The 22,352-nt window shown below is 39.5% G+C and overlaps 1 protein-coding gene across 1 annotated transcript in view; it reads left to right on the top strand.

Moving 5' to 3' along the window:
• The window catches only part of LOC113069909 (metalloprotease TIKI2-like), a 52,205-nt gene that overhangs the window by 14,595 nt on the left and 15,258 nt on the right, over positions 1-22,352 (top strand). Inside the window, exon 3 of the mRNA XM_026243020.1 lies at positions 21,298-21,444. Within this exon, the coding sequence (XP_026098805.1) occupies positions 21,298-21,444 (147 nt within the window). The remainder of the gene's footprint in view (positions 1-21,297; positions 21,445-22,352) is intronic.

Below are 22,352 nucleotides of genomic sequence, written 5' to 3'. Positions count from 1 at the left end.
CTGAATTTTCTGTGTCTCCGCTGGTTCCGCCCAGCTCTGAATCTTCTGTGTCTCCGCTGGTTCCGCCCAGCTCTGAATCTTCTGTGTCTCCGCTGGTTCCACCCAGCTCTGAATCTTCTGTGTCTCCGCTGGTTCCGCCCAGCTCTGAATCTTCTGTGTCTCCGCTGGTTCCGCCCAGCTCTGAATTTTCTGTGTCTCCGCTGGTTCCGCCCAGCCATGATTTTTCTGTTTCACCGCTGGTTCCGCCCAGCCCTGAATCTTCTGTGTCTCCTGTATTCCCTCCCAGCCTCCCTCTCCCGCCTCCTCCCAAACCTGCTGGTCCCTCTACTCCTCTTTCGCTGGTTCCGTCCAGTCCTGATCCTCCTGTCCTTCCTCCCATCCTTCTCCTCTCTCCTCCTCCTAGACCAGCCAGTTCCTCGTCATCCCTGCTGGTGCCAGTCAGTCCCGCAGCTCACCCTCAGTCCGCGCCATCGGGGCGCGGTGGTTCGCCGCTGGACTGCCAGTCTCCAGCTCCGCCTTGGCGTGTTAAGGCCCTGTCTCCGCCTCCAGCCTCCGAGCCCTGGACTCCTCCTCGGTCCTTCGACCCAGCGGCTCCGCCTTGGCTCTTAGCTCCCTCGTCTCCACCGTGGCCTGTCATCCCACCTGCTCCACCGGGCTCCCTCGTCCCTCCGGCTCCACCTTGGTCAGTCGTCGACCATCCGCCGCCTCGGGACTCCACTCCTCTGGTTCCACCTCGTCACTCCATCCCTCCAGCTCTGTCAGGCTCCTCCTTCCCTCCGGTTCCACCTCCATCCTCGGTCGCTCCGGCTCCACATCGGTCTGCCAGGACCCTGCCTCCGCCTTGGTCGCCTGAGCCTTCTGCTCCACCTAGGCCCTCCGGAACCTCGACGTCCCCCTGGCTCTGCGGCTGTGCTGCTCCATCTTGGGCTCCTCACCCACCGGTGCAGTCTCCGCCTGTCGGCCCCCTGGTGTCGTCGACCCTTCCTTCACCATGGCTCCTCCCGCCGTCGACTCCACCTTGGATCTCCGTCCTGGCTGGTCTCTGGTGGACCATCTGGCTCCTCCTGCTCCTGTCTCCTCCCTGGCTCCTCCCTCCGTCGTCTCCTCCCTGGCTCCTCCTTCTGTGGTCCCTGTCTGCTGGCCCCCTCCTGGGAGTCCGTCCTCCACCGGAACCTCCTCCCAGGTTCCCACCCATGCCTCCCTCTGTTGTTTCTACGGTGCGAGGACGCACCTACCGGGAGGGGGGAGTACTGTCACACACCTGGACTCATTTAGCTTGTTTTCGCCCGTGACCCAGTTTCTGTCTTCCGTGTTTAGTTTGATTAGTTCCCAGGTGTCTATTATCTTCCTCATGTGTTCCATGTCCCTGTTAATTTAATGATTCCATCCACCTGTGTTTCCCCAATTATCTGTTGTACATAAGCCTTGTCCCTTCAGTTCTGTTGGGTCGGGTCTTCTCACTTGTGCTCACTTGTCCTCACTTGTGACCATTACCATTTGCTACTTACGTGTGTCTACCTCTGTGCTCCATGTTGGATATCCCCTGTGTTGGATATATTAAAAACCTTATTCCGTTTATCCTCGACTCCGTATTCCTTCAGGCAGCGTAAAACCGTGACATGAATGAAAATGAGGAAAAACTAATATTGGGAACAGGGCTATAATACTGTAGCATCTCACATTCTTTCTGCTGGGAGCTGAAAACAGAGAAAGAGAGAGGCTGGGGGTTCGGGTGGGAGTGAACACGCAGTCCTATTCGGATAGCATAGTTTGGCTTGGCAGAGCAAAACCTGTGTGTAAGCAGTCTGGGTAATTGGTTTTTGATGCCCCTGTCAGTTTTCGGCCAGACCACCTGGCTAAGGGAGGAGGTAGACAGAGAAAAAGAGACTTGCACTACAGCATCTCTATCCCACCCATCAAGCTCTTAACTTTCCAAGACGCCCCCCATTGCAACACTGGATCATTCACAGGACCCATGTACAGTGTAAGCGATTATGATGATGGTCAGATAGACATCACAGTACGAGAACAGCTCTGGCGAGGCTCGGTTGTCCCTTGAGCAGGATGCCAGCACTTATGTGCACCACAAGGCAACTTTACAGAACCACTAATGTGAAAAATATGGCTTCAGGCACTCATCCGTGCCAGACAGCGCTTTTCCATGGCTAGCCGTGATATTCGATCGACATGCATTAGCAAATCCTTTCGTTTTCAAGTGCATAAATCACGCTTCGCTGTTCCGGCTCTCACAGGTAACAGTCATAACAGCCATTTCTCAATGTTTTAAGCAAAAAAAAAAAAAAAAAAAAGCCACATGAGGGACTTTATCCACCATGTCTAGGCAGCAACAGCATCCAAAGCACCACTACAGAGAGACTGATTGCTGTAGGTGTGCCAAAAGCTAAGGGAGAAGAAGAAAATACATGAGCAAGAGAAAGACTGTGTGTATAACGGACACCTTCCAGACGGCCGTTATTATGGCGGCCAACTCAAGCACATGGCTGTGGTGTGAATGGCTTTTTAATGCCTGCTAACAGGAGTGGTATTTAGCACGGTGGCGAGCTGGAGATGGGAAGAGAGTGTCGACAGAGTGGGGACAGGTCTTTCCAACCATCACTGACTGTGCCGAACACGTCAGCTTTCCTTGGTGTCCACTAATCCTGAATGTTACCACTATTTATGCTTGCTGGATTCGATTAGATCTACATGTAAAGGCAGCCAAAAATGACTTGAAAGGCTCAAAAAACATCTTGGAGAGGTTCAATTAATGGTATAATGTGTTTTTGTTGGAATAATGCAGAGAGGAATTAGCTGAGAGTTTAAAATCACGGGTGTGGAGATGTATTAGGACATTGTTGTGATTCCAGAGAGTCTGTTATTACAGTACCACGTTTGGCCCACCAGCTGAAGCAATTAGGGATTTTATGGCTTTTCAGCCCAAGATTTACATATTTCAGCACATTTGACTTCAGGCCTGAGATGACTTGTGTCCCTATAACTTTGGAAAGCAGTTATACCGATCAGGACACACAAACATTTACTGTGTTTGTATATCTGTGTGCTAAAGACACTCTCAGTGTCAGCTGGTCTGTATATAGCCACAACGTGTAGCTTCAGCTTAAAATTCCCCAACAAATTCCTGAAAACAGGTCAGAGGAGGGTGAGACAGGTCACTACAGAGAAGATACTATAAGACTGAATACATGTTGGAGAGGAGAAGATAAAGGAATGTTCTAAGTTCAAAATAAGTAAAGCTCTCTCAACAGCATCTGTGTCTTGCTGTCCATAACAGAAAATACTTTGGACTCATCTCTTAGTTTCTAAGTATCCCTTTAGTAATTCCATTGTTGACAATGGAAGTCTAAGGTGCAAGTTTTTGCACCATGATAAATGTTAAAAATACACATGATTTCAAAAGTATAGCCACAAGACTAACATTATGTGTGTCAGTGTGTAAAATTAATACCTAAAAGGGATCGTTCACCCAAAATTCTGTCATCTTTACTCACTCTCATGTCATTCCAAACCTGTTTGCATTTTATTTTCTTAAAGAAAAATATTTTGAAGAATGTTGAAAACCAAATTGGTTCGGTTCCCATTGACCTCCATTGTATTTTTGTCTGTATAATGGAAATAAATGGGAATCAAAGTTGTTTAGTCACCAACATTCTTCAAAATTTCTTTTGTGTCCCATAGAAGTAAGAATGCCAGAGGTTTGGAATGAGATGAGGAGTAAACGATGACAGAATTTTCCTTGAACTATCCCTTTAATGTATTCATATGCACTGTTAGAAAAGATATTTTGTTTAGGGTCAACTTAATGTTTAAAAGCATATTAAATATTAATATTGATTCTGTTAACAAGGTGAGATGTATTCAAATGTTTTTCTGCAGTAATCAACAGCATATCACTTATTGCTAGCGTAATTTAAACCCAAAACATATCAAATGGATAGGTTCCAGCTTGGAAATCTGATTGGATGACCCAGAAGGATGTAAATTACCCAAACACTGTTGAGTGCACATGTGAATTCTATATTCATACTGTATACCAACTTGTTACCAACTCTACAGTTAAGCTAATGAATTATATTATTTGTTGGAAAACTTGATTCTTGTAATTATTACAATAAACAAACAAATCAAAAAGTTATAAACATACATGCCTTTTATATTGATGTTGTGGCCATTTTATGAGGTATTCTTCTACAAATATTTTTTTTCTAATCAAGTTCACTTTTACAATTATGCATTGCACAATACAAGCAACTTTAAATTCAAGATATACACTTCATCCGTTCATGCGAACCCATGACCAAGGCATTGCTTAATTGTATTAGTTAAAGCACAACATTTTCCTCTTCAGTGGGCCAAAGTAACTAAGAAAGGGGTTAAAATGTAAGAAAGGATTAAAAAGAGATCCATCTACCAGGGGCTTCTGTGCATGTGTCTGCATTCTATCCCATAATGTCTTTACCGGCTAAATGCAGACCCCCTCCCACCTTGCGTTCTTCAGAAGCCGTGACCCCACTGTGTAGAGGTCAAGTGTGACAGTGCTCCGTATATTGCGAGAAGAGCACACAGGAGCTTGTTAGCTTACTAAGCCACATGGTCCCCTGCTGCTCACTCTGTTTGGAGTGCCATCCGTCTCTGGGGTGAATGAGCCCTGTTACGGCGTTACAGAACAGAAGAGCCCCCCAAAACCCTTAGAGCCGTCCACGGTGAAACAGCCATCCATCAACCTGTAGAATACAGGCCTGCAGGGGCCCCTCTCGAACCTGCCACGGGTCCAGGCCAAACTTAGGAGGAAACATCCCTCTCCAAACAAGCCCTTCAAGAGGCACCCTGTCCCTCAGGAGAGAGACAAAGAAGCATGAAAGAGATGCAAGGAGTCATTTGAAACACATTATCCATGGAGGAAAAGAAGGAGCTGGTGGTTTTCCTCTGAAATGGAAAGGGAAAGGGAGATGGTTAGAGCAAGAGAGAAAGAGCACCTTTAGTGGACTGGTCTCTTTAGGACACTATATGCATTCAAAGAAAACGGTCTTGCCTTTTTGTTTATTGCAGTAATAACATGTTTAATGTGGTGATGGAGAACATCAGCACATTTGATTCTCTCTTCGTTGAGGCTCTGTCATCACTGGCTGCATGTGTGTGTGATCTGGGTCAGTTTTAAGGCTGATGATACTGTGAATGTAATGACTCACAGGGATCTTTTGGTTTAGTCTTAAGTCTCAGAACTCCTAAACACAAATAAATACTCATTATTAACTCCAGTACCTTAGGAATTTGTTTCAAGCTGTGTAACTGAAAGTAGGAATGCCCTGATATTAAAAACCTCTTGCTGAGACATTAATCAATAATTGTATCCATGTTATAATGTCTGATAAAATATAAACAGCCAATATTAAAATTCTTTATGATTTTGTGGTAATATTTTGATTATTTATGATTATTTAAAATCATCTTAAATGCTACATGTGAGTTTATGCATTACAGCATTGTAGCATACCATATGAAAACTTTTCCTAAGGCCCCAAATTAAATGCATATTCAAAAGAGAGAGAGAGAGAGAGAGAGAGAGAGAGAGATTTTGCACTAAGGCAAAACTATTTGCTCTGGATCAAATTAGTTTCTTTTAGATTTTAGATTAATGAGACCAAAGTCTGCCGGTTAGAATTACCCAAAACATGTTTAACCAACATCAAAACAGCGACAAATTCAAGAAAATCTGGCCGAGGTGATGCTGCTCTTGGCGGGTTCATGAGCAATGAATGGTGGCTGATGGCCGGGAGCTCACAGCTCCCGAAAACGTCGAAGCAATCTATCTTTATTAACAAACCGCATATCTGAAGTCTAAAAAACTACGTTCTCAAGTAAAAAACTCTTAAAACTACATTGCGTGACACAAAAACAGTATTATTATTTTTTTTATTTTAATGGATTTTGGCAACTGAAATACAGTAAGTGGAGTGATACAAATGGTGAAAGGGTGTTCCTGTAGCGATACCAGTACAATATCTCACAGTTCTCAACCAAATTAGATTTGAGAACCACAATGAACTGGTGTGTATATATATATATATATATATATAATAAAAATCAAATGCAACATATAGATTATTTTTTATGAAATGAGGATATGAGAATATTATATTCTCCCTTTCAGTGTGACTGAGCCTTTCATCAGACTTTCCCATAATCCTTCTCTCTCACTCTCTGTCTGTGTATGGGAGAGGAGTTGGGGGAAAAGGTCTTCTGAAAGTAGATCCAAACCGCCTGCTAATCAGGATGCCAAGCCTAACAGGCACTGACAGCCTTACAAGAATGTCTGTATATGTGTGTTTTGAAATGGCAGGCTGCCCTGTCAAATCTCCATTTGTTTCGTTTTATTTCCCTCTACAAAGTCTAGCAGCCCATACATTTACACTGACAAACCACTGTTTGGACTGGTGATCCGTGTGTATCTATTGGCTCATTATCCGCATCAGAGACTCTGAGCTGTATCATATTGTGGGAATAGATAACCCCCACTTCTACATGGGAAAAAGAGTCCAGCACTGACATACAGGACACCCCACTCCCTTGATTCAGTTTCACTAAGGGATGAGAAGCAGATGAGAGCGGGTGAAAATGGAGAGAGAAAGGAAGAGAGAGAGAGACTGGGAGAGATAAAGGTAGGGAGGTCAGAATGATCCCAGAATGCAGTACAGTGAGCTCAATGAAAATAAAATGATCCGAATTGAGGATGAGTTCAATACTAGAAAAAGAATCTAATCAATAGTGGATGCTTTACCCATAATTAATGTGTGTATTTATTTTATATCAATATATGGAGTATCTTTTCATTGGAAAAAAAAACATGTTGGACTGTAATGACAATGACTTTCACTGTATTTCTCAAAAACATATTTTCTTATGTTCCATAGTTATGTGTAATACAGTTTATGTTGAATCAAATTGTATTTATGAAGCTACTTTTTTGTAACGTGTTGTTGATACTTTTCTCATTTAATACAATAATGGCTTTAGATTATATTTTGGAGGGAATTTTCACAGTCGAATTTCATTAATTTAATTAATTCAATTAATTTCCCTAATTGCCACATCATGCAATTAATTTGATTAAATTTAATTGATATATAATGTTTTTCTACACCACCTAAAATCACCCCAGCCCAAACCCATCAACCAAACCAGCATCATATCTCAGCTAAGCTTTACTGTATAACCCAGGCATTTGATCCAGTTCTTTGTTCTAGATGTGTGGGCTCTGTTTCCACACTGTAAAGCTGTTTTGAGTTTGTTTAAATGGATAGAGATGTAATGTTTAAATGTTCTCTGAAGATGTTTTGCAAGGCTACATTTAAAGCTGTGTTTTGACTCGTGGGCCTTGTCAGACTGCCCACAAACCGGACTTAATTATGTGTGTCTTGTGTCTGTCTAACTGACACCTTTAATATCCCCTGTAGGCGTCAGCAGTGTATGGGTCTGGTGTGACCTGAAATAGCCCAAAGAGCTCATCTTCCCTACTCAGGGATTCTGGTTGCACATTATGTTTATGGGGTGAACAATTCCCTGTCTGCCTTGAAACGCCCTGAAAATGAAGCATTTCCTCACATAGCCAAGAGTATGAGTGTGTCTGTGTTTGCGGTGAACTTACTGCTTATTTTTGCTGAAATAGTTCTTCTTCGTCCTGCCATTCCTATTATGTATAAAAGGCACCGGCTGACGTGTGTGCACACAGTGCTAAAAATGTGGTTAGTTTGTGTCTAGGAGGCACAGTGCACACAAAAGCCAAAAGATACCAAAACCACAAGCACTCACCCGGAGCATCTGTTCCTAAATGAAACAAGAGCAGTGGCTCGAGTGAAAGATGGGAGCTGCTATGGCTCTCTTTTCAAACACGTAAACAAAAACACATTCCTCTTAAGTTAAGTGCTTCTGACAGTTTTTATTGTTAGATGTTTTTGAAGAACATTTTGATGGAAAAGGCCAAACACATCCAGACACCAAGACTTTAATCGTCTGAGTCCAATGTCTATTTTAATTCTAATATTAATTTCAAAAAGCAAAAGTTTGATGAGAAGTGACTGGGTGCTGAGGTTTGGGTGAAACAGAGCTTTGAGTCAGATACACACACTGACAAAGAAAATTGAGTTTGAGGCTTTGCCAATGTCAGAGTCATTGATATTCACCATTCATATGAGTCTCATTCACAAATAATTGCATTCATGTGTTCTTGTGTCTGCAAAATTCGGTTCTCAAACTACATTTCTGCCAGAATTAGACCAGGTACATACAAGCATGCATTTCTGCACAATGCTAAAAGATGCATTCTTGGTAGTTGTACCACCATCAACACTGCAATTTAATCAGAGTGTATCCAATTCGGTTCTCAAACTACATTTCTGCCAGAATTAGACCAGGTACATACAAGCATGCATTTCTGCACAATGCTAAAAGATGCATTCTTGGTAGTTGTACCACCATCAACACTGCAATTTAATCAGAGTGTATCCAAGATTAATAGCCTTAACACACACACACATACACTTAAATTATATAAATATACAAAAACGCTCAGTACCATGCAAAAGCTTGGGGTCGGGTACATTTTTTTACTGTTTATTCGAAATTGCTGTATTTTTTAATTTTTTTTAAATGGCATTTATTCCTGTTTTGACAAAGTTGAATTTTCATCATCCGTTACTCCAGTCTTCAGTGTCACATGACCCTTCAGAAATCTTCTAACTGTCTGTGTGTCTGTTTATGTGATTTGTGTTTGAGTTGATTCTCAATTTTATTCTCAATTATTGATTAATCATTCTGTGTGGAGATTTTTGCACACAGATTATATGCATAAATGCCACGTGGTTAGTGAGTGAATGAAAGTCACTGTGTTAAAGTATGTGAGAGTGACAAAGATACAGAAAGATTGGGCGAGGAAAGATTAAATGACCTGGGGCGTTGCCAAACCAGACAGTAGCTTAAGCCCACAGAGAGATCTGAACAACAGATAGCTGTAGGGTCACAGAACGGCCAATCTGAGGCAGGATATATGTGAACGCATGTCAGATAAGGCATTTAAAAATCCCTGTTGGTAGCCCTTCAGGTAGGAATTCTTCAGATTTTGGTAGCCCAAAATTTATTTAACTAGCCAGAATAAAAAAAGGTTTTGGTTGAACTTTACTGCAGATAAAACAGCATGATCAAAAACTTGTGCAACTGAATTTTTTCTTCAAATAACATAAGGTGCAACAAATCAAAAATCTTATAGGTTGTATCATATTATGGTCTTTTGGATAATTTTTGGATGAGCAAAAAAAAAAAAAAAAAAGTATTTTATTATTAGCCTATTTAGACAACACTTCAAGCACTTATATGATACCACAGCTAAAACTAATAGCATTACTAATAAAGGTCATATATTATTAAAGACAAGTGAACCATCTGAAATAAAATATAAACAAACAAACAAATTACAAGCATAAATAAAATATAACAAAGCTATAAGGTCTAAAATTAGTTTTGAGGCACAGAAATGTAATAATTAAGTGTAAAATAACACTGCATAGTGTTCACTGTATAATTCGATAGATTAAATTAAAACAGATGAATCTTTGTTAAAGTGTTTTGCTGTTTTTAATAAACATTAAGGTACACAGAAAGCAGGTATTTATAGGCTGTTGTCCCTTTAAGACACTCCCACCATTTGTTTCTCCACTGTTTACATTCACTTAAGACATAACCGACTGTGTTTATGAGAATACTTGCCAAGACAGGTGAGATAATTTTAAGTTCTCTAGCAATTTCTCGTGCCCTGAACTGTACTACAATAAACTACTGAAAAAAAAGATTGATAAACCAGGACATTTTATGTACCTCATCAGCCTGGCTCATAAATATTTATCAGATGATGTTAGTACTTTTCATTGGTACTGCATCAAAGCAAAACATAGCTGCTATAAATAGTATCTTATTACATAAGGACATTTCTGGTTTATTCTCTCTGTTTATAATGATAACTACATCCTTGCCTGTGCCCCACAATGCCTTGCTACATAAGATCCTCTCACACGTGTGCTCTCTAACACACCTCCAACAGCTGCAAAAGAGTCTGCTTGGTCCCCCAAAGACTTAATCAGCACCATCTATTGCAGAAACAGGAGACTTTAAACCAGCTTTACCCATGTTCTCTGCTCTTAAACAGAGCGGCCCCACTCAAATGTATGAACAAAATCAGAGAGGTAAAGAAACAGAGAGTGAGAAAACAGTAGTTGAGAGTCCAATAAAAGATCTCCATTGTATGTGTCCCCCTGAGGCCTCAGCACAGCCCTAAATATGATGGGAGTCAGCATTGTCCAGAGCAGGAAAGGACGACTCATTGCATTAAATCGGCTGAGATCCGCCTGGCGGCACCGCTAGATTTACTGCTCACAGCTGGTCCAGCAGAAGTAACGTTTAGCACAAAATCACCCTGTTCCTCACCTGCTCCATCAAAAGTTATTAAACTTTATAAACAGGACTGATACACATTAATGGCAATATTTCCCACAGGGATGAATCCATCTGTTACAGTTAAAATGTTTTCAAGATTAAATGGGATCACGCTTCTAAAAAGTGGTGCTTGCTAAGGCAATCATCATTAGTAGTACTTAAAGTTTGGGATTTGGATTCATCTCTGAGTTTGTGCTACAGACGTGAATAATATCTCAAATTATGTGGTTTGTTGAGGAGAGGTTTGCTATTACTTTTCTAAGCAATCCGATTTTTGCCTGACAGACAATTAAACGAGTGGAAAAATCCATTGGTCCCAAGCTATATCTGGGGTCCATTATATCACAGAGACATGGAAGTGAACTCTTTTGACTTAACCCAGTAACCAGCTAACTAGAAGGCACACAGAACACCCTAGCAACCACTGTGTGTGTGTGTGTACATATATAATGTTTTTTTTTCCTGTGTATCATACTAGAAGTAAAAAAAAAATAATCATTTTACCAACCACCGCTATTTAAAAAATGACCAAATCATCATTTCAATAAAAAGTCATGACTCTAAGAAAGACTCTGGTTTCCAGAGTACAGTTGTGAGCATGTATGTGTGCATTGCCATGGAATCTTTGGTTTCATTGGTTAAAATATGGTGCAGCACTTTCCCTCTCCCTGCTGTTCTATCAACATCAGAAATGCTCTGTACATTTCTGAAGGTTTCCCATGAAATAAACCATTGTTTTAGGGTTTTGCAATTAAAATCTATGCCACAAAAGTGAGTAAGCACATGTGTGTGCAGTGTTTTTGTATGCTCCGTGCAGCACAGATGATTATCAATGAATATTGCTTATTCATCAGGATTACAGAAGCACATGACCCAACCTTTGTTTATGCATGTTGCAAAAAAACTTAGTTTTTTATTTCCAAGGGTTTAGTTTGCTGGGCCAGAGAATTGTTTGTGATTGGTCACTGGCCCATCATGTCCTCAAGTCAAAAAAAGGCCTTTATTTTCAGTTCAAATCCCAGATCACTGTTCTTCCAAATGCTTTGCATTATTAAAAGTTCTAATGAAATAATAAAATGATTGTTTTTCAAAGCACATAACCACAAATGAAACATGCACACATAAATGGAAACAGAATTAAGTAAACCAAATGTTTTTGTAATCTCAGCAAAAGGTTGCCAAATGCATGCTACTACTGGGAGGCAAACAAACAGACACACACATGTACACAAACCACCATAAAAACATACACACAACTACAAACATACAACACAACAATAAAACTTTGAGGGAAAACAACTGCAGCTGTAAATATACAAGAGAAATGAAATCAGCTTTAAGCTGTTGGACTGCCCAAAACTAAACACATCATGTGAATGATATGAAAGCTGTTAATTATGCTGGAAAGCGCCTATAAAGTTCAAGTAGAATTACAGATACGAACAAAATGTCGCACAGTTTACCACCATACCTTATGCATTAAAAAGAACAGTTCATCCAAAAATATAAATTGTAACATACAGCAGCATTCAAACGTTTAGGTCAGTAAGACATTTTATTGTTTATGAAAGAAGTCTCTTATGCTGGATTTATTTGATCCAAAATACAATAAAAACAACAATATTGTGAAATATTATCAGAACTTTTTTTTTAAAATATATAATTAAATGTAATTTATTCCTGTGTAGGCAAAGCTGAATTTTCAGCAGCCCTTACTCTAGCTATCAGTGATCCTTCAGAAATCATTCTAATATGATGATCTGATGCTCAAGAAACTGGAAACTTTTTGTGGAAACTGATACATTTTTTTTCTGGCTTTTTTGATGGATGAAAACAGAATATATCAATTATTTGAAATATAATATTTTAAAATCAATTTACTGCTTTCTTGCTGAAAGTATTAATTTATATTAAAAGTAAAAAAAACAAAAAACTTTTGGATGGTAGTGTATGCCACATTTACTCATCCTCATGTTGTTGGACATTGTATGATTTCACTTAATGGAAGATGGAAATACTTTTGTATTCCATTAAAGGAAAAAGTAATGCGGGTTTGGGATGACATGAATTTGAGGAAATGACAGAATTTGAATATTTTAATATTCTATTCCTTTAACAAAGTCACTAACGTAAATTCATACAATTTGTGCCACTTACATCACTGTCCTAACTTTATCTAAATCCCAATGGGGAGCCATAACAGTAACTAAACCCTGAATATGACATTGCATCATTCTCAAAGTAAAGCATTTACATAATAATTAAAAAACATAAATATACAAATAAATAATGTGGTGACAGGCTAATGAAGACTAAAATGAATTAAGGCATAAATAAATGCAAATAAAGCTGATTTCTGCAGTTTGGCGTGTTTAGCTTTGCAAGTTGCCCAGTGGCTTATTAACAAATTGGCCTTGCCCTCACCTGTGGAACATTCTTGAAAATAATAAACGTCTCTTTGGCTTGGATACTTGGGCATGCCCAAAAGAGAAAGTATGAGTGAGAGAGAGAGAGAAAGAGAGAGAGAGACTTAAAAAGAAAAAAGGAGATAGAGAGGGAGAAATAGAGGGGAAAAGAGCTAGATAACTTTCTAATTAAGACCAGCACATAGTCAGAGGTGCTCTGTTTGTGTGTGTGGGTCTGTCCGCATGGCTCCATACCTTGGCTGTTTCTGTCTCTTTTCCTTGAGTTCATCCTGACATCTGTCTATTTATGTCTGTCTTAACCCTCTTTCCATTTTCCTCTCTCTCTGTGTCATGCACAGGTTAAGATAAGGATGTGTCTATGTGTGTGTGTGTGTGTGTGTGTCTATTTCTGTATGTGTGTGCGTAGTGGATGTGTTCTTCTGGGATGTGGGTCTCTGAGAGAGTAAAAATGCTCGTTCCTGCCGAAACACTGGCTGTGACCCCCTGTCTTCATCTGCTTCTAATTCACACTCTCCTCTCCCTCGCTCTGTGTAGTGATGGGTGTGGAGGAGAGGGAAAGAGCTGACATGATGTATTCTGATGCTCTGAAAGAAAGCTGGGCTTTGTCTGAGGGCGGCCCGAGCCAGCATGCACCTCACACACAAACACAAAGACCTTTGAAGCATTTTTAGCGAAGACTTCTCACAGCCAAAATATTTGTCCTGCTTAAAAAATTAATTTCTATAAACCTTATCCTAAGCCTCGCAAATTTCATTAATAGATTTAAAGCTAAATATTATTTGGCAGATTTATGAACATCTTGAATAGTGAAGTTGGTGTTTCCCAGGTTTTAATATATCTGTAATTTATGGGACCTGAACACTCTATTTAGGAATAAAATAAAATAAGTGTTCATTTAAATTTCCAGGCAAACTATTTACTGTACAAAATAAATAAACAAACAAATATTCTTTTTACAAAACACAATTGATTTAAATAATAACATAAAATTAAAATAAAAAAACTAATATTTTTGGACAGACTATTAACTTTGCAAAAAAAAAAAAAAATTAAATAAATCTATGCAAAATATTCCTTTTATTATAAAATACAATTTCTAAACAAAATAAAATAATTTCTGCTTGAACTATTCTTTTCTCACATTCATATATAAATCATTTTATTGGTGTTCATACATCTGTATAAATACACAAGTGTATATTACACAGAGCTTGTGGGTCCTGGTATGCTTAGAGCCAAAAACAGAGTGAAAGCACGAGAAATGGATGACGTAAGAGTGCTCAAGCCTTCTATACATATTTTCCATAAAGAAAAAAGTGTCACTCCATTCTGGATTCAGACTCTGACTGCAGCAAACAGTGAGAGAGCGCTGGCTCCTCCACAGAATCACACGGTGCGTCTGTGCAAGCTCCATCAATATCTGCTCAGGCTCAGACAGCTTGTTCTTGTTGCAGTGTGTGCGCAGTTGCTGACAGGAACCTTTTGTGTTTTAATGGAATACTACATTGAAATTGACGGTTAAGGCTGACCTCTTCTGTTGAGTGCAGTTGCCTTTGTACACACACACTCATATCCATTCAACAAAAGTTAACGCTCCTGATATGACAGCACACACACTTCCATGTTTTATGTCAACAGGTCACATGTACCATACACACAGGACACAGTCAAGACAGCGCATGCCTGCTATTAGCCAAACACACACACTAGCACATTTCCTCTGGTTCTCTTCTAGTCTGCGAGACTGTGGCCTGCAGGCAGTGCTGGCACAGTCCATGTGTGAAATTGGACTTTTCTGCAAAGATTTGCCGTGAAATGCTATGTTTGTTTGGGCTTAGACTGCATTAGTGCGTCATTTCTGCACATAGTATGACACAAAGTCACATCCATAGCTATTCAATCTTAAACTGTGCTCTAACCAAGCAACAAACCCTCTGTCTTCAGATAAATCTGAGTTTATCCTTACCAGCTGCATCCATGACATGCAACAAAATCTTTTGTTGGTCACCTGGTTTCTATTTTTGTAATACTAATTAACTCCGCCCACAGTGAAATCTCATTGGTCCACAATCCTGCTCCAAATAAATGTACAATAAAGATCTAATCAATTCTGACTGGTTGTGATTTTCAAAGCATTTACTGAAAAAGAGGTTCCTTTTAGTTGGTTGATAAAATTTCATTTTAAAATTATCTTTGTTTGAAATATCAAAAAATCTATATAAATAAATATGCATAAATAATAATAATAAACAACATCTGGATCATTTCTTATGAATGCTGCTTTGCAACATGATCTTTTTAAAAGGGTTAGTTTAAAAAAGAAATGTCATCATTTACTCACATTTATTTAATATCTTTTTTTTTTTTTAACAAAACAGAATTGGTAACAAAGTAGCTAAAGTGTATTTGTTGTTTTCCATCCATTGAAAGTTCATTCACCCACAACATTGACTATTAAAAAAAAAAAGTATATAAAAACACAAAGTAAACAGTTTTATGAATGTTTTGAATCTTGTAAGTATTGGGTGAATGGACTTTCAATGGAAGGGGCAGGAATCTCTCAAGTTTCATTTAAGTATCTTTGTGTTCTTATGAGTTTGGAACAACAAGATGGTGAGTAATTGATGACCAAATTCCCATTTTTGGGTGAACCACTTTAATGCACTTTAATGATTGTGTTATTTAATGAAGTAATGGGTTCTGTTCAGCTAATTCGCCCGTTTTCTCTTTTAGCCAAAAACCAGTGACATTTTATGGCATTTTTGGCAACAAAAAAAAAACATGTGCAACCTTAAAGTAACGTAAACACCAAACAGCACACATGGAATACACCTACATGTTGACTACACACACACACACACACACACACACGCACACACACACTCTAAGATTCGGACAACATTAGTGGACACACATACACGCACATGAAAGGAAAATTGCACAGAAAGGGCAGGGATTAGATTAAAGGAGAATAAACATTATGATGAGGATGAATCGTTGAGACAAACCGAGTGAGAGAGAGCCAGCGAGAAAGAGGACGTGATGTTGATAAGTCTGCAGGTTTGGGTGAGGAGCGGGCCAGCTGTGCTCCAGATCTCTTCTGTGACTCTGAGCAGGAGAACATGACACACTGTCACTGTCTGCTTCTCATTTAGTCTCTCTCAAATACACACACACCTGGTCTGTTTGTCTGTATGAATGAAAGGCAGCAGTAGGAGTCTTTGTACCAGTTTCCTTAGCACATTTATTTTAAATCTCATAGGTCACACTCATGTTTCAGCACACCCTCCAGCAAGAGTTTGTGAACACTACAAATCACTCAAGGAGAATTACTCTGTCTGAGGGCATTGAACAGATGAAAACCTGTTCTGTAGATAAGAGAGAAGTTGGAAGAACGATCAGTCTTTTTTTGTCTTATTCTTTCGCTCTGCCCAGGAATGAGCATCATATGGTTTAGATGCAATCAGACGCCCCAAGGTCTGATAAAGAGTAGTGGGAGTCAGTTATCTCTCCCAGTGGGAGGGGCCGCTATACTTAGAATGTGAAAGATCAATGCAAGAGTGCAGTACAGACACACAGACAGACACAGACACATAGTTGGGATTTTCCATTGCCTTCTATTGTGTATATACTGACTAAATGATACTTTCTTTCCCCTAACTATATATATATATTAGAATGATTTCTGAAGCATCATGTAACACTGAAGACTGGAGTAATGACTTCTAAAAATTCAGCTTCGCATCACAGATATAAATTAAAATGTTAAAATGAATTAAAATGTTTAATTGTAATAACATTTTTACAAGTTACTCTTTTTCCTGTGTTTTTTTCTTTCTCAAATAAATGCAGCCTTGGTGAGTATAAGAGACTTCTTAAAAAAAAAAAAATCTTTTGAATGGTAGTGTGTTATATCATATTATGGTGTTACCTGTATACATCTCTGTTTATTTCAAAGGGTTTCATGATGTATGCATCCATAGAAACACATCCCCAGAGATACATAGATCCCATTCCTGTCCGAACCAGTAAATTAAAAACAAGCATTGCATGTTTAAAATTGTAACGTCATTTAGAAAAAAAACCCTCCTCTACAAGGCAAGCAAAAACCTGACCCCGTCACACACAGGGTTTAATAAATGTCCTGAAGCCCCATGCAGCTTAGCTCATCTCTACTGGCATGTTTGTTCAGAGCGGTGGGCTTTCAGGAGGCTGAGTTTTATTTGACCTCTGACCCCTCTCGACAATGCTCCTCTCCCACTCTGTTTATTCATCCCTCCATTCCATCTTTCCCTCAGCTCCTAGAGACCGGTCTGGTTTTCCTGTTTCTCGCTGGTGTACCCTTTCACTTGCTCTGTACGTTTCATACTGTCTAGTAATGTCCCACTTTTTCTCCTCATAGCACATAAATGATTGATTATTTTCCTGCTCTTTCGTCTCATTTGCTTTTTTTGTTTGAAGGTAAAGAAATGTTGAAGACTCTACTACTGGGGCTGCCAAGTCAAATGGCATTGGAGTTTGTTTTCGGACAAGTGCAAGCAGAGAGAGAGAGGTGTGAGAGGGAAAATAAAAGTCAGGAAAAGTGAAACTCTCTCCTGGATCTTATTAAACAGACACAGATGGTCACTGCAGGATGACAGCGGGTTCAAGACATAGAGACTAACAGGATGGAGACGACTGCATGGAGAGATTAGACAGAGAGATGTAGAGATTTGTCTAGCAAGCCAGGATGGTTTGGAAAACCAAACAGCATCAATGTGCAACCAAACTTCTCTTGGCTGTAATTCACAGATTCCTGGACTAAAAGAAAAGTATGTAAAATTAGTATGCAAGGTAGCAACAAAGAAACATTGGTCCAGAAAGCATGCCATGTATATGTTTTGAGTTATCCCAAGCGAATCCACAATTTTTCTGTGGTATGTAGGGGATAGTCAAGAGCAAGAAACAAAGTGCAGGGGAAGAAATGGCAAAAAAAGAGAGAAAACAACCTCTAATTAATGACCAATAAGAGCAAGTGTCATCCACGGGATGCTGGTTTGAAGTGGTCAGCTGTGCTCGACTACTGATTTTGGCTCACACTGCCCACCAGCTGCACCTGTGCCCATCTGGATTTTTCCCACAATGCCTCTGACCACTCTAAAAAAGACGAAATCACTTCCAGCTGTGGTGCACATGCGTTTGCAGCCAGCTATTATTTATTTTGCCATCCTCTTTCCATCCATCCCTCTGTTCTACCTCAGAACTTTCCATAAACAACAAATGTAGAAAATCGAGTGAATGCTGGAGAGTTGAATGAAAAAAGAGAAACAAAGAAATGGAGGTGTGAGGGTGATGTCAGTCGTATAGAAGATCTGCACCAGCTGAACTGGAAAAAGAAGCCCACTATCATGAATAAACAAGAAATCAACTGTTACCATACTCACATATGTCAATGAAATAGCATGTTTCTTTTTCCTCCTCTCATTTGGGAACATTATATGGGAATTAACATTCTCTTCTTTTGTGTTTCCCTCCCTCACTTGGACTTTTTCTCTATTTATTCTCTCCAAACCGCTAATGAAGTTTTGGAATGCAATGCTTGGGAGAAGGTTAGATGTTCCAGAAGCAGGCTGGGTTCTCCAAACTTTCTTGTTTGCAAAGGGGTTTCTGAGACTGTGGCCCCGGTTACATCTGGTATTAAGATCCATCTCGAGGGTACAGATCACAAAAAGAAGGAAAACTCACCACTGTATCTCCCAAATAAACCTTTCAGAAACACAGAAGAGTCCATCTGGGTAGATCACACTCCTTTCCGCCCTGTGAAATCTCCAGTACCAGGGAGAAAACGCTTGCTTTTGTTTAGCACAATGGATATTAAAGGGTGTCCACACTTCAACAAATGGAACATTCTCACACACTTTAGCCATCCTTCATCTCACAGACACACAGACCTTAATGTCTGTGCTCTCTCCGCACTCTGTCCATCAAATGAATGGCAAAAAAAGCACAGAATGATCCAATTCTCTTTCCTGGTTCGCTCTCATCCTCACCGTCCCATCCTTTAACCCCTCTATATATCACATCTGAGTCATTCTTTCATCTCTCTATTTCTCACATGTATTGTGCTCAAGGTTAAGGGAAACTCCTCATTTTTGGCAGATGGGTCAGACATCCGTCCCCTAATCTGAGCGTGCCATGGCCGCTGCAGAAACTGGCATCACTATAAAGCTCCCATGTGTGGGCACATACCGTGGAGCCAGAGCACATCTGTACAGGAGGACAACACCCCGACATGACATGACAACATAAAATATGAAGACAATAAAATAACACACGCAATATTGCAATACAAGGCCGATTACAAGGCCGGCAGGGGGCCGGCTCAGAGCACAGAGAGCTGGCTGGATGTGAAGTGTGAGAGATGGAGTACATTCGTGCTGATCTGGTGCTGGTTTGATCATGGTCCATTTTGGGATTACCACACTGGAAGCGTGACAAAGATCTGCACAGCACTAGGCTGAAAATAGATTGTTTAAAAAAACGTTCAACAGATTAAGTAGTATCCCCAAACCCCCACTAACATCATGCTCTGCTAGCGCTGGGAAAGCTAGTACAAATAAAAATAAATAGTTTATCCGCAATTCAGCTTCAATGAAAAAAAAAAAGAATTCCTATACATATATATATATATATATATATATATATATATATATATATATATATATATATATATAAATAAATATATACTGTTAGATGAAATCTCAAACTTAATACTGTATATATATACAATACTGTATATATAAAATAAAACAAATGGTATATAAATAATTTAATAAAACAAGAACTAATAAAAATCACAAAACAGTAATTTGCTAATTGCAACTTGTTAAAACTTAAACTAAATTTAATGTAAACTAAAATTATATAAAACGTTAATTAAAATATTATAAAATACTATAACAGAATATAAATACTGAAATAACCCTGCTCAAAAAGGTAGATGAGATAAATAAAAACTATTCTACAGAATAATTAGTTAAGGTGAGAAAGTAGCATAAGCAAAAGTAGCTTACTACATTGAAAATTATTAATATTTTTTTTTCATGAGAAATATAAAAGAATAGTAAGATGTAATACGTTCAAATGCTATTTATTACAGAAATCTACAGAAGAGGCATAAAAAATGTTGCCATGTATGTTTGTTGATGAGATAAAATGATAATGTAGCTTTGCATCACTGACAGAGAGGTAGATAGGTATGTTTCAATAAAATCATATAATTAAAATAAAACTTTTTGGCCATTGTTTTTTTTACTTCTCACCGAGTGTAATTCAGATTCATGGAGAGAGGACAAGAACTGATGTGTAGAAGTTTTGAGAACAACAAGCTTTGAGTATAGGCTAGGTTATGATTCTAAAATGTTTAAACATAAAGTGATGTTAAGCCTGGTTTGCTGTTGGCGATCTCACATTGTAGGCAAAGCACACTGGACTAGTCAGCAAAACACCAATCTGTATTTCATTCCCAGCAATAAAACAGCACAGACTCTCATTTCTAACCTTTCTGCATGAGGCAGGGACTAAATATTCTGTAGCCTTTAAGCTAGTGTATAAATCAATCAGCATCACTGCCTTCATAGACCATTTTCATTACAGTATTTCTGTCACACGCTCACAAACCCTCCCTGTAAATCTCCAAGGCAATTAGCCTGACACGTCCCAGCCAGAACAGAGAAGTACACAAATCAACTGACCACACATGGTCGGGTATGAACGTGTTAGCCAGCAGAATGCATGACTGTGTGAAATTCAGTCTACGTTTCAATGCAAAATAACAGAAAAAATACCCCCCCCCCATCTTCAACAGGCTTTGCTGTCAAAATGCTTAACTTTGATTGACAGCCGGGGTCGAGCAAGTCAGCCAGTCAGGCGTGGCGTGAGAGCAGAGTGGGCGGGAGTGTGAAGTTCAGGGACAGCAACATTTTCACTGTGGTCTGTGGCTGTTGCACACCGTAGATTTTCTCTAAAGAGGGTTTACTTTTTATGTTAATGGGGGCTGTAAATTTACGGCCCTTGGACCCTAGAGATAGAGCTGTTTTAAAGGAGCACTCCCTGTCTTTTTTGTCTCTCTCTCTCTCTCTCTCTCATACCTGTTTCCCTAGAAACGTGGTTGTACCTGGTCATACACTAGCACAATATTTGGGAGGCCCTAAAAGGAAAAATGTTGATGGACTATGTTTACAGTGTGTGAAGAACTAAAGAGTGCATTTGTGAACACATTATGTCCGACGTGACATAAGTTGTCTGTGGGGATGAGAATGACTACACTTGTGTATTTTATGTGTTCAGAATGACAAACTGTCCCTCTCTCTCTCTGTGTGTGTGTCTGCAGGTGTTGTTTGCTCTGAACCAGACTCTATTGCAGCACGAGAGTCTGCGTGCGGGCATTTTACAGGACGCCTTCACTACTGAGGACCTCATCACACACTACAACTGTGGAGACCTCAACTCCATTATCTTCAATCATGACACATCCCAGGTATACACACAAAAACACAGCCTGATCCTGTTCTATGCATCATGTGAGTATGTGTGTGTATGCATGTATGTGATGTATTAGGGTCGTTATGAACTTAAAGTTTGAGCAGCAGCAGGTTCCTTCTGATGGATGGCCTATAATTCTCCAAGTCACCCTGCAACACGCTTAAAGATTAAAGCACATACACATAGTGAGAGAGAGAGAGAGAACTAACATTTCTGGAAAACTGTAAGAGAGGAAATATATTTCTGTTGTTTCATATTTCCTGCAAAGGTCAGACGCAGGGCAGCTAATGGCTCTACTGCCTGATAAGGTATCTGTGCTTTGTCTTTCAATGCTTTATGCCTCTCTTCTTCATCCTCTCTCTATTTCTGCTCCAGTACTTCATGCGAAAATGATGTAGTACTTGACTTAGAGCTTGAGTCGAGTCTTCTGTTTCAGTCTTTTTTAACTATGGCCAGCAAACTAAACTGCATTCAAGGACAATGTGGACACTAAAAGTCAGGTTTCTTCTGACGTTTTCATAACTTTTTTGTATTTTTTTCTTTATTTTGGTAATGATTTGTTTCAGGCTCTGCAAGCTAGTTTTGTTCTACACTAACTCTACCCAAGAGCAATATCTAGCTAATTATTTCAGAGCAAATAGTTAAATAAATAGCACATGAAAATGTATTTATGGAAAGCATCTACATATATCATTAATAACACATAAATAAATATGTCCCAGTTTTAACTGTCGATTCTCCAGCTTCTCTACAGACCAAACAGAAGGCTCTCTATAATGTGTGTTATATGAGGTGGGGGCAGTGTAAGAGGGCATTACGGGAAAAGCCTTCTGTAAAAGTGGTTTGGATGCTTACAGGGGTACAGCAGTTCATCTATCAGTGTCTGAAAACACACACAAACAC

Source organism: Carassius auratus, unplaced genomic scaffold (assembly GCF_003368295.1).
Source record: "Carassius auratus strain Wakin unplaced genomic scaffold, ASM336829v1 scaf_tig00002576, whole genome shotgun sequence".
NCBI classification, from domain to species: Eukaryota; Metazoa; Chordata; class Actinopteri; order Cypriniformes; family Cyprinidae; genus Carassius; species Carassius auratus.
Note: the sequence above shows the minus strand (reverse complement) of the source record. Positions and strands in the feature narration are given on the sequence as shown.